The 13,088-nt window shown below is 39.1% G+C and overlaps 1 protein-coding gene across 1 annotated transcript in view; it reads left to right on the top strand.

Moving 5' to 3' along the window:
• Nucleotides 1-13,088, top strand: part of LOC144660350 (uncharacterized) — a 47,917-nt gene that overhangs the window by 16,324 nt on the left and 18,505 nt on the right. The window contains exons 19-31 of the mRNA XM_078520959.1: nt 270-532; nt 1,690-1,786; nt 2,227-2,451; nt 4,123-4,239; nt 4,498-4,578; nt 4,747-4,884; nt 5,042-5,295; nt 5,731-5,827; nt 6,928-7,044; nt 7,393-7,676; nt 8,894-9,002; nt 9,186-9,353; nt 9,998-10,217. Coding sequence (XP_078377085.1) covers nt 270-532; nt 1,690-1,786; nt 2,227-2,451; nt 4,123-4,239; nt 4,498-4,578; nt 4,747-4,884; nt 5,042-5,295; nt 5,731-5,827; nt 6,928-7,044; nt 7,393-7,676; nt 8,894-9,002; nt 9,186-9,353; nt 9,998-10,217 — 2,170 coding nt within the window. The remainder of the gene's footprint in view (nt 1-269; nt 533-1,689; nt 1,787-2,226; nt 2,452-4,122; nt 4,240-4,497; nt 4,579-4,746; nt 4,885-5,041; nt 5,296-5,730; nt 5,828-6,927; nt 7,045-7,392; nt 7,677-8,893; nt 9,003-9,185; nt 9,354-9,997; nt 10,218-13,088) is intronic.

Below are 13,088 nucleotides of genomic sequence, written 5' to 3'. Positions count from 1 at the left end.
AATGATTTCTGGAACGTTCGTTTTAGAGTTTGGTTGATCTCAGACTAGAACTTGCAATTATTAGAAAACCTGCCTTTAAGCAAGAGAAATATAACTGTGAATAGTGATTAATCAAAAATAAGCGTAATTCAGCTTTCAATAGACATTCAAAGGCGACACAAAAACGGTAAGATTAAAAGGTGTAATTTAACCCTAGACAACCTAAGACCTTCTTGTTGCTCATTTTCCTGATTGTGAATTAAACTAATCGATCTTAACATTTTAAACAGCACTTCATTTTGTTGGAAACAAAGGTGAAGAAACAGTGTGGTTTCAAAGTATGCTGTTGCCGTGGAAGCAGGCGTATTCCAACCTGGACACGTGTCTACAATTTAAGTATAATACGTCATCAATCAAAATGTCTTCCTTCTCTTTAAAAGTGTATTTGGCACAATCAGAGGCAGAGAAGTTGCTGATATGGTCCATACATGGTTACCAAGAAAATCAATCGACTTTAGCAACGGTGTCTTGGAAATCACAACATAACACTAAGGTAACAATTCATTGCGGGCCCAAGATAGGCCCGCAACCCTAATCTTGACAGTGACCAGCGGATTGCGTTTTACGCGTGCGCGCCACGCTTATAATAGGCGAACAGAAACCGGAAGTTGAAAATTTTGTTCTTCCACTAAGAACGATCGTAACGCAAAAAATGTGTCAATCGCGATAGTTTGTCGTAACATCGGAAGAGAAAAAAAATCTCTTCTCCAAGAACGATAAAAATGCGAAAAATGAGTCAATCTCTAAACTGTTTGTCACATAAGATCAACGCTTCTGTCACATGGAAGATTGCAAACATTACAATTTCTAGACGTTGTTTTGTAGGTGTTGCTTTTGAGAAAATTTGCTGTGATTATATCACAGATAAAACAACGGCAAAGCGAATGATTCCAGCAACGGTTATTCTCAAGGAATTCGTTATAAATAACACTGACAACATAGCGAGTTTATCAACCGAGGAAAATCACATCTCAATTCACACCACGTGCTCGACTACACTTCACAATCAACTGTCAATCAAAAAACAACTCTGACTGGTTCGCGGCCGGTTCGCGGCAATTATTAAAGCGTGACCCGTTGCTCGGAATAATTGTCTTTAATTTTGTCCAGTGATTTTTCATTAATCGCGCCACGTAAACAAAAGGCAAGCACAATAAAGCGAGTTTACCGACTGAGAAAAAACACATCTCAGTTCACAACGAGTGCTCGATTACACTTCACAAAACTGTGTAATCAACAACATAGATTGGTTCGCTGCAACAGGAAATGATAAAAACATGCATTCCTTGCGTGACGCGTTACTCGGAATACCATTGTCTTTTGTCCATTTTATCATTTATTTATCGACACTGCCATCTAACATTACGCACTCTCGTACCAGTCAGTACCTTTCAGTTCTAAGTGCGTCAAGGCCCGCACTTTCTTACCTGTGACGTGGTTACCACTAGTTTTATGTATAATACCATGTCCGGGCAATACGCTTAATTTTTTAGTTGATTTTATTCGTTTTCCACATTTGAATTCTTCATAAATGAAAAAAAAAGAGTGAAGCACAGGCTGTGAAATAAACCATGATCAGGACAAAAGTAGGTTTTTTCCATTAAACCAAGTACAGTGTTGGTAAATTTTGCCTTTGTATCATGTATAAAGGTTCGCTTTGAAGGAGTGGCAGCATCAGAGGTAGTTATCTACGATGTAATGATAAAAACAGTGACATGTAACCTGCAACCTGCATTTGCTAAACCAGGTGGGTCAGTTACCTCGTTTTTGCTAAGCTAAAGGTGCTTGAATTTCTATCTAACGCCAAAAAATATCGGTCACATGATTGCTAAGTCTCAGACTACTATTATCATTTTAACTAGCTCGTGTTTCAGTTCAGTCTGTTTTTAAAGCTTTATTAGTTCCGTAAATGATAATTGAAGTGTTTTGGAAGATTGTTCAAGATTAGGTTAGATCGAGCGTATGGTGTTTGTCAAAAAAGAATGTTATCTTGATTTTAGCTTGCCTTACGGGGAAGACAGATACGTTAACCTCACCACAAAGTCATTTTATTGCTTACTTGAGCTTCAATTCAACATTTTACAAACAACTTGAAAAATCTCAGTCTAGTGATAAAATGACAAAAAGTGTATTTTGTAGTTTTCCAATCAATGGAAATGCAATCTACAATTTCGTTGACGTTTTTAGGATACAACTGTCGTTGGGACGAATTCCAGTGCCAAAACGCTCGGTGCATGCAATACAGGAATCGATGCGATGGAAAACAAGACTGCCTTGACAACTCAGATGAAGCGAACTGCACGTGTCTCCGAACTCAGTTTAAGTGTCCTTCGGGAAAATGCCTTACTGCAGGAAAACTGTGTGATGGAGACAAAGATTGCCCAGATGGTAGTGATGAAAACAAACACTGTAGTAAGTGAACATACAACTTGCACTGGCAGAGTTAGTAGGAACACACGGTTAACTCACGTTTTTTTAAGTGGGCACGAAACAATTTAACTGAGTTGTAGGAACAAGTTCCCTTTACAACCTTACAACCTTTTTTTGTCTTTTCACTTGGATGTCGAAAGTAATTCACGTTTGCTTCCATTTGGCATAACAACGCTTAGTGAATGGCTTAAAAGACTCGCCTTCAAAACCAGTCGTGACTCGTTTTCGCACATTTTCCCACACCTCACGCTGTTTGCATTTATTTGGGTCGAGTTTTGCATAGCCAGAAATTCCGAACCACGACCGAACCGCGACCCCCCACGAAGCGTGACAATTGTGTTTGCATGTGCTCTCAGGTTTCTAAAAGAAAAATATATAGATATCGTATTTCAGTCGATCGCTGCAAAGACCGAGGTGCTTGAATTTCACTGTTCCGATAAAAATTTCTTCAGTTGTGGTGATAGTTTTGAATTGGGAAGGGTTTTGTAGCTTAGCGAAGTAAATTTCTTTCGGCTTTTTCCACTTGAAAATTTTACGAATGCTAACAAGGATCCGCCATACTAACCCTTGTATATTATGTCTTGTTTATGCAAACCACTGATCTTTGCTTTGGGTGGCTCTCTCTTGCTGAAGATTAGAATCTCCATTCCAATGCAGAACTTGAAGACCACATCCAATACTTTAGTTTTCGATAATTTTTGGTTCTCTTCGAGCTGAATTCATTGCGGTTTTTGCTTTATAAAACTCCCGAAATCTCGCAAAAATTGTCTGTCTTTGACTGCACACTTTCAAAATCGCTCGGATGAAACTCTTGACGAACGCGAGCTGTTTTCTTAACCGTATGTGTGTTTTCATCACAAAATCTAGCCACCATTTTTAAAAATAGTTCAAGCTGTTGTCCAGGCTCTTTTCGGCGTTTTTAGGGAAGAGTTAGAGCCTGGGACTTGAATTCCCCTGAAGGTTTTCGTGCTGCGTGACATATCGGTCACGGATCGAAAATGATTTTCGATCTGATTTACGGCGGCTCAAAACCGCTTGGAAAGGCTCCTCATTGTACGAAATCGGACCGGAGAAAACAGAAACGTATCAGTAGAGTTTCTACAGAGCTTATTTCAGGGAAATCTTCTTAGACAAGTGATAATATTTGCCAGATATTTATTTTATAATATTTGCCAGATATATATTTATTTATTTATTTATTTATTTTCTCGGCTGAAAGTTGGCTTGTCAGCGCCGGCGCTGGCGTGACTTGTTTTCTTGACAGCCGTGAGCCAATCAGCGCATTGGATATAATGACGTATGTCACGCCTGCTATGGTTCGGAATTTCTGGCTATGGACTGGCCGGCTTGCTGGGTTGTCTGTGTCCTTTGTGACTGGCCAGAGTGATACTTTGGTTTTGGTCTTACGGCACTCAACTATTGAAAACTACTCTAAATAATGACACTAAATTTAAAATGATGGATAAGCATCTAAGCCAGTTTTTACTATCCCTTCATTTGGTCAGTTGTGTAGCTATTATTCCTGCGAATTATGAGCTTTCTTGTTGAACCAAGTGCACCCTATAACAACAAACTGACCAAAAACGTCAAAACTGCCAGCATTGCCCTTCCCTCCCACCAACGCGCTAACATCTCATCTTATTGACAACACAGCATTGAGAGAAAAGTCCAATAAATTCCAGTGTGCAGATGGCAATTTTGTTGGCTGGTCTAAAACCTGTAAGGATTCCAGGGTTTGTCAAGATGACTCTCACAAGCCAGATTTTTGTGGTAAGATTTCTCAACTTGCAGTCTTTTTATTTGAGTCAATCAAAGCAATCAAGTTCGCGATTTTTCTGTTACTCTAAATTCTTTTTTTCTAGTCCTGAGCCCATTAGTCTAAATTTAATCTGTTTTGTTTTGCTGGATTTAATTTACATAATTCCCAGTTGCGGTGACTATCTTTTTTCGCGAAATTTTTTGAAGTTTTAATTCAGTGATTGCGAAATTTATTTTTATTGGTCATTATATTAATTTTATCTTGCACAGAGTCCAAACAATGCCCACTCAACAACTTATGGTGTTTGAGTGAAAATTTAGAACAAGAGTTTTGCGACTCAAGTTTCAAAGGTAATAATCACAATAATTTTATATTCAAATCAATCTCTATTGTCATAGTCATTCATCGACATTTTTTTTTACATTCTTCGCTTATTTCACTATCTAAAAAGGATTTCATTCCTATATTAGTACAATAAAAGAGAAACGTGATCAGGATAAAAGTTCTCATTTCTGTAGGTCTCTGTAATTTTGAAGATGGACTTTGTGGTATGAAGCACGATTTAAACTGTGAGTTCACATGGCTTTTATGGAAAGGAAGAAGAACTACAGTAAAACATGCGCTGAATTTTGATCACACAACACTTTCAGACAAAGGTAACAGTTATTCCTCGCGAAAATGTAACATTTACTCAATGCATTGCCAAGAGAACAGTACTAAATTCATCAAATACATTCAAGACGACCTTTAATAACCTAAGAGTGTAAGAACATCATTTTTTGTTATCTTCAATTTTTTTTTCATTATTCACAGGCAACTATCTTTTTATAGATAGTTTAAAGAAACCTCCAGGAAGCAAAGCCAGGCTCCTAAGCGGTGCTTGGCGACCACCCAGCGAACCCGCGTGTTTACAATTTTGGTATTATAAAAATGGCATTGACAACGGAATACTCAATATCTATGTCATAACAAACACCTCATATAGCCTTATATGGAGTCAAAGCAAGGACATTGAAAACCGCTGGATATTTGTACAGATAGCACTTCATGCTTCCATACCGTTCATGGTAAGATTAATTTTGAGTTGATGGTTATTCTCGCTACTGGAGTCACGGTGGTCAAATAATTAGTGCGCGGTCTGGGTTCAAGCCTTGGCGGGTCATTGTATTGTATCAGTTGGCCAAGACACGTCACCCTCATAGTGTCTTTCTCCACCCAGGGGTATAAATCGTCCCGGCGAACCGTTGGGGCGACCTGACAGAATGTTGGGGAGTAACCTGTGATAAACTAACATCCATCCGGGGGGAGGGGGGAAGCAATACTCCAAGCCGCTTCATGCCACAAAAAACAAGAGTTAAGCGCTTAAGCTATGCGCTACTTGGGCTTAAAAGGCTTATATGTAAGTCCCCGTGCTTATTAAAGTTTGATAGTGAAGTACGAGTAACTGGGCCACTAGAAGATATAAAGTGATCAGCAAACTAACTAAAGTACAATTGTTGTAGTTTGCTATAGAGGGTCTGGCTGGCAACGACAGCATTAACATTGGACTCGACGACGTCACGTTGTCGGATGGAAACTGCTCCCAAGCTTCAAAACAAGGTAAGTGTTGGTGCATGATCGTGGCAACTAGAACAGGTCGCTTAAGAGAAATCATTCTCGTATGCGATCCAAAATCGACCACCTATTGAAAAGATAGATATTGGTCGCCTATGCGAGCTTATAGCTTGCCAAGTTCTACTGCCCCATAGGGTAAGTGCCATCGGTCTGCAGTGTACGTTACAAAATAGAAACTTTCTTATGGTAAAAAACGCTGGTCTTTTTGCAGTGTGGACTGAGTTTCCATGCTGTATTGCCCCAAGAAATTAAAGACAAAATGACATATAGCATAATATAAATCGGTTTACACATCAACGCTACATACAAAAATGGCTAGATGACTACCTAAAAAGGGATTAGGTATTAGTGATGAGGTGAAATCATAACCACACCACCATTAACTAAAGGAACTCAGAGGAACTTACTAAGGAACCTTGGAAACCTCACACAAACTCACTTTAGTAGAAACTCACAAAGGAAACTCATTACGAAATCCGGGGATCTTGCTTTGGAACTCAGGAGAACTCACTTAGAAACGCAGGGCCGAACTCATTTCAGTAGGAAGTAAGGAGATCTTACAAAGGAACTCAGGGGAACTCACCTAGAAACTCAGGGGAACTCACACAAACTCACTTTAGTTGGAACTCAGGAGATCTTACAAAGCAACTCAGGGGAAATATTTATGGAACTCAGGGGAACTCACTAAGAACATCACTTCAGTAGGAACTCGGGAGATTTTACAAGGGAACTCAGGTAAACTCACTAAGCCGGCAAAACTCAAGGAAAACCAGACAAACTAACTCCAAAAGGAACTCAGGGGAACTCACTCAGGACCTCTGAGTTCTATAGTGAGTTCCTCTGGGTTTCTTAGTGACAATAAGAAACCTAGATGGACTCACTATGGAACTCAGGGGAACTGACTTCAATGGGAATTTTAAATACAAGAGTTTTGAGAAGCTAAACGGGGTTTCCCGATGGCGGTCTTACGGAGAGAGCGGTCGAAAGAAGAGCTTCGACTGTACTTAATTTGTTTATTTGTTATTCGTCTATGCCATTACTTCTCTTCTACGTGCCATTTAACATAATATAAACTTGATTTCTAGAGAATCCAGGTTGCAACTTTGAGGGAACAAAGTGCGATTGGACTGGCAACGAAGCTTGGAAATTAAGTTACTTTTCACCTACATCGTTTATCAGAGGAAAACAAACGGAAAATCACGGTGAGGGTCGACGAGGGAAAACTAATGTAGAGCAGTTTCAATTGTATCGCAGACCCAGAACCAAAGTAATCAATCTGGCCAATCACAAAAGACACACAAACTTTAGTGATCTAATCAATACTCGAAGCAAATGCATGTAGCAGACATGACGCGCGCTTAAACGTGTGCGAGAAAGTCATGATTGGTTTTGGTTTTTCTTTTGAATGGATGAGAATATGGCGCGAATTTTTTTTAAACCAATCACGAAGGCTATTATTGCAAAAGTTGATGGTCTGGAGGAATCAGAGTGGCATTCCAACATGCAATAAATAAATAAATAAACTATAACTTTTAACATTTTCCCTACAGAGCACTTTTTATACCTCATTGAAAATGAAGAATCTGAAGCTACTACAAGAACCATTTCCACAAGAAGTGTCAATGTTTCGGACCACTGGAAGTGTTTACGTTTTTGGTATTACATCCGCGACAAGAGAAAGGTTTTGCCTGGCTCTAACTTTCTTCATAAACTGGAGGTGTTTTCTGTTAACTTAAATGATTCAAGAACAAGGACACTCTGGTACACTCCTCACACGACAGACCGCTGGATATACGTACAGCTGTCCCTTATTCTAGATAAAAACAATGTCACGGTAAGGTCATGAAATAGAAGACTGGTTTTGTCAAAGCGATCGCTGGTGTAACAGTGTCAACATGATTATCTTTTTTGTAAATAATGAGCTGAAACATTTGATATTTTACTGTGCAGTTCTTAAAATAGATTTTACAGTGCGGACACTCGAACCATGAACGCCATGGCTTTATTTTCACTTTATTTGTATTTTATTTTAATTATTTTGTAGAAATTTTTTGCATTTTTCCAGAACTAGCCAATCACAGCCGCGAGTCGAAGAAACAGCCGAGACATGTGTTCAACATTATTTTCAAACTGGCGCGTGTTTTCACACAACGGCGGTACATTTTTCCATTTTTTTTTCGCGTTCTTTATCAATCGCGGTAGGTCTGCTTCTTACAATAGCGGGATATTTAACCAGTGAAACTATTATCAATGGCGGTTTCTGACGGAAACATTACTTCCTTATTCAATGAAAGACAAGAAGCAAATGAAACGCGACATATTTATTTCGACGGCAAACGTCAAACAACATTTGGAAAACAACGTAACATTAGATTTATACTGTTTAAATCTGCTTTGTAATGGAAATCATCAGAGAGATGAGTTACAAGTCACTCAGTACAGTTTAGTACTTATAGTATGAGTCTGGCAAATCATTTGCCGGCTTTCAATACTCACGCGTTTTGGCTTACAGTCTGTAGACGGGAAGAAGGCATCGATGTCTTCGGATTTCGCATACGCTACAGCGAACATGGCCTAAGCCCTCTATTTCCGAAAAATTGTCGAGAGACGCTCCAGTTTTAGACCTAAAGATTGATATTTTAACCATTAGTGAACCTCTGACGGTTCCGGTAGGGAAGTCTCGATGTAGCCATCTTTATTCAACAGCAACACTCGTGTTTTCCCACGACGGGGCTATAAATAGCTTGCGTGCAAGAGATCTATCTGGCAATAAGCTGTCAATCATACGGAAAAATGTTTCGACCGTTGCTTCCACTCGCGGCTGTGATTGGTTGGTTCTGGAAAAATGTAAAAAATAACTACAAAATAAGTGAAAATGAAGTACAAATGACGTCAAAATAAAGCCGTAGCGTTCATGGTTCGTGTGTCCGCACTGTAATAGCCACCACTGCGACTCTCGCTTTTCATAATACCTATACTCTTGTGTAACGGGCTTTTTTGCAGTTTTCAATATTTTTTGCTTCAGTTTTAACAGTGTTTTGTATTTTACAGATTTCCTTCAGAGGAAAAGTGCAATCTAAAGGACAGACGATGGTTGCCATTGATGACGTCTCTTTTTCGCCAGAGGGATGTAAGGAAATACCATTTACCACCAATCAAAGTAAGTGTTGTTTTGTTAATACAGTAAGTTTCACTATTGAAGTTTGATTGGCGAATAGTAAGGCACCACCGCTGATCGATAAATATCGCGTAATAGCTCTTAGTACGTCAATACAAATTCTATGAAAGCAAGACAACGACGTTTCCATTATCGGCACAAATGCCCCTTTTTGTATTTTCTTAGAGGTCAGTGAAAAAGGTGAAGATCTTCGTTACTGGAAGAGTACCAATGGCACTGCTTCATGGAAATTTCTCTCTTTTGACGAGATCAAGAAATTTCACAAACAAGTTCGTCAACATGAAGAACACCCGGGAACTCAAGGAAACATAACTGATCAACGCACTATAAATGGTATTTGAAATTTTTAAACGTTTAAGTACTGAGAAATAGAACTTAAAGCCTGAGTGTGTGAACACAGCTGGGATTCACAATCAATCCATTGTAGTAGAAGTAGTATCCTTAGCTTGTAGTAATATTGTTAGAGGATTCCACCTCTTTAAACGGAGAACTCTTAACGAATATGTGCAGGTGGTTCAGGCCTTTTTTATATGATAGATAGATAGTAACTTTATTTATACACGGTAAATTCATCAGAAATACAATTATAATTATAAAACTAGTGGTAATAAATACAATACTAAAAACTAAACAATACTAATCTACATGTATATTAACATACTCTGCTCTACATGAGTGCCGTGTGCAATAAAAAGGTAAAAAGCTAGTTCGTGACTAAGAAAAATGATGTCGGCAACCAATTCGAAATAGCCCAATATGATGGGCTTTTATACGAGATTATCTCGCTGCGATGACCATTTCTCTAGATGGACAACGGACAAGTTCTTTTCAATAAAAAATATGAAAATATTCATGTATATAGCAGTTGATATTAGGGGCGTCTTTAATGTTGTGTTACGCATTGTTTTCTAATGAAAACACTTCAAGGCCAATGTGGACGTTTATTGTAGTCTAATTTTGTCTGAATTTAATTTTAGATGTTTACGAATTGCGTTTTGGTAACAAAGTTAACAAATTCACTCAGTACGAATGGCTTCAACACGATTTAATGTCAGCTACTTTGTGTGTATGGATGAGAACAAAGACCCCTGGCCTTTACCTAAAATATAAACAGAAAATGGCATGCGACGGGAGGATTTCGATTCAAGTGTTTTTGGAGGACGCCCTGCTTAGAACTACACTACATGGAGGCGAATGGTTTGGATCAAAATATTATTATTCCTTTAATTGTCTCTCTTTAGTGCAGGGTGGTAACAAGGTGCGTGTGAAATCAGGGACCAATGGAGGTGGGATCAAGGTTTCGACATTGTTCAGAGTACCGTGAAAACGGATCACAGCGAAGGGATCATATATCAGAGACAAAATACGAATTTAGAACGGAATTATACTAGGAATAGACAACTATTATTTACGGAGAGGCGGAAAAAGATGAATTTATACCACTAACTGAAGTTTCCCTTCGAGTCCCTTAATTCCAATCTGTAGTTAGGACAGGATATCCACTGTGAGTTGTTAATAATTTGCAATGCTGGGAGTTTCAGTGAGGAAAAAAAAAACAATAAGTGGAAAATGCGCGTCGCAGGTTTACAGCTTTTTATAACTGTTTTAGTATAATTTTCAGAGGTGAATATCAGGAACTGCAAAATAACAATAGACAACACGAAGAACAAACACAAATGCTCGTTTGAATACGTGCAAACCAGTTTAATATTCATCGATTGAAATCATAATTTAAACTTGAGTTTAAGCAATAGAACGGAACAAAACAAACGCTACGAAAAAAAAGATAGATATCTCGTACCTTTGTGAATCCTCTCGAAATGACTAGCTCCGTTGAGAAGAGAACTAAATAATGTTTTGTAACAGTCGATATGACTGCGTTTCTCATGGCCGCGTGCGATCTCCAAAACCACCATGTTTATGATCAATTCTAATGCCTTGAAAACCATTTCTTGAAAATATTTTCGGTTCAAAAGCCTTGGTAGTTAATTTGCAAAATTCCTAATGTGGCTTAGTAGCCAAGTCCGGTCCTGGTGTGCTGTATTCAGACTTATTCAGAGATTGTCTAATTGGCGTGGGTCGTGGGTCGTGGGTCGTGGGTCGTGGGTCGTGGGTCGTGGGTCGTGGGTCGTGGGTCGTGGGTCGTGGGTCGTGGGTCGTGGGTCGTGGGTCGTGGGTCGTGGGTCGTGGGTCGTGGGTCGTGGGTCGTGCGTCGTGGGTCGTGGGTCGTGGGTCGTGGGTCGTGGGTCGTGGGTCGTGGGTCGTGAGTCGTGGGTCGTGCGGGTATAAGCCGAGTTACCAGCTATCTCTGGAATTTAAATTTACCGAAAAAATGTGTGACGCTTAACAAGGCCGAAAATTTGAACTCACTCATTCAAAGACCTCGGATGGAGGTGTTACAATAAACGTTGCATGAGACTACCGCTAGAACTTCCCCTCTCCTTCCCCTTTGAACGCCGGCCACGCAGTTAGCCACGCAGGCTACTAGTTCGCAGAAAAACTGAAAAATCTTAAACAAACAAGAACACCATTAAAACGATTGCATCGACAAGGACAGTTTGGCCGATAAGCCGATCAGCTACTTCTATTTCTGCCATTTCATCAGTGTAAAATCGGAATTTTAATCAGGGACCAGCGTGTGGATCAGTGGCAATTAACTAGTATCGAAATATTTCCACTGGGTTTCTTGTTTCTTGGTTTCGCAGGATATATGCACAAATAATATGAACATTTTTATTTTAAAATAATGGTTTAAAATATATCTTTAGTCAGTTCAACAAAATGAAACGTTCATTTCGCTACAGTGCTTGACATTGTAAGTTTTGATTTCCCTTCCGCAACCTTCGATAGTGCATCTGCAGCCTCAAGCTTCAATTGATAACGTAAGGTCAAATCTCGACGCACCCTCACCGCATTCAAACGTCTTTATAGGCAGCTTTTCTTCCTATTTCGGGGAATTTCGTTCATATCTGATGTGTTAGTATGAGCAAAAAATAGCTGCTGAGTGTAAATAAACATATTTCCTGTTGATGGAAAGGCTTCTCAATAAGCACAATTTTTAATTGTACAACATACAACAGTGTACAACAACTACCGCTCGCGAATCCTTGACACCTTTCGTTTGACATCTGTCACTCATTTAAACTTTGACCTAAAACACAACGTCACGATAACTTAGTCACGCGAGAGTCACGCTTTCCTGAACATTCCCGTTTTCCCAGGTGTAAGAGTGTTTTTACTTTTTAATGTTTTACATCTGAACCAAAGTGCTTTGAAAAAATGGCGCAGAGAAGTCCACATATCACCATTTTCAAACATTTTTTAATAAAGCCCCAAAAAGCTTCGTAAATTGTCACGATACCGGTAATGTATGAAACTTTAAATTGCGAAAATCAAAACCTTATCTTTGAAGTACTTGTCTTGTTTTTGGCATATTTCTGTCGTTTGACCGCGGTCGACGACAAACCTACAAGTTTGGATTCTGAAACAGCAACATCGATTTGGCCTTGTGAAACAAATCTCTAGTACTTAAAACCGGCGTACAATTATTAAGTCATTTCAAGAATATAAATAATTCCTTTCGCTATAGTCCCAGACAGTGCAAGTTTTGATAATGCTTCCGCAAATACTTTCAGCAAACATGTACATTTCACCTATTTTTAACCAATCATACTTGAGCGTTCCCACGCCACTAATTGGATCACTGGTAAGTAGCGATCAACGGAAAAGAAACTTTTTTTTTCAATTAGAGGAATAATATATAGATTTAGGCAAGCCTAAAAGCGGAGCTCCCCAGTTAATTATTTTGCACTTTGTTGAAACCTGAATTCAAGCCATTGTACAATTTTAAGGCTAAGAATATAATATTCGTTTTATTTTTTTTTTTATAAATTTTAATATTGTTACTTACTTTTTTTTTACCGTGTCCCCGGGGGGGGGGGGGGGAGAGGTACTCCCTAAAATTTACTCAAGGGGTGTGCCACTGAGTCGCTGAGACTCTGGACCTGTTCCAGAGAAAAACGGCTCAATTTGCGACCCTGTTCCAGACAAACAGTGCAAAATAGGTAC

The sequence above is a fragment of the Oculina patagonica genome, chromosome 1 (genome assembly GCF_052425735.1).
Source record: "Oculina patagonica isolate OP01 chromosome 1, crgOcupat, whole genome shotgun sequence".
Classification (NCBI taxonomy): Eukaryota; Metazoa; Cnidaria; class Anthozoa; order Scleractinia; family Oculinidae; genus Oculina; species Oculina patagonica.
This window is presented reverse-complemented; position numbering and strand designations above follow the sequence as displayed.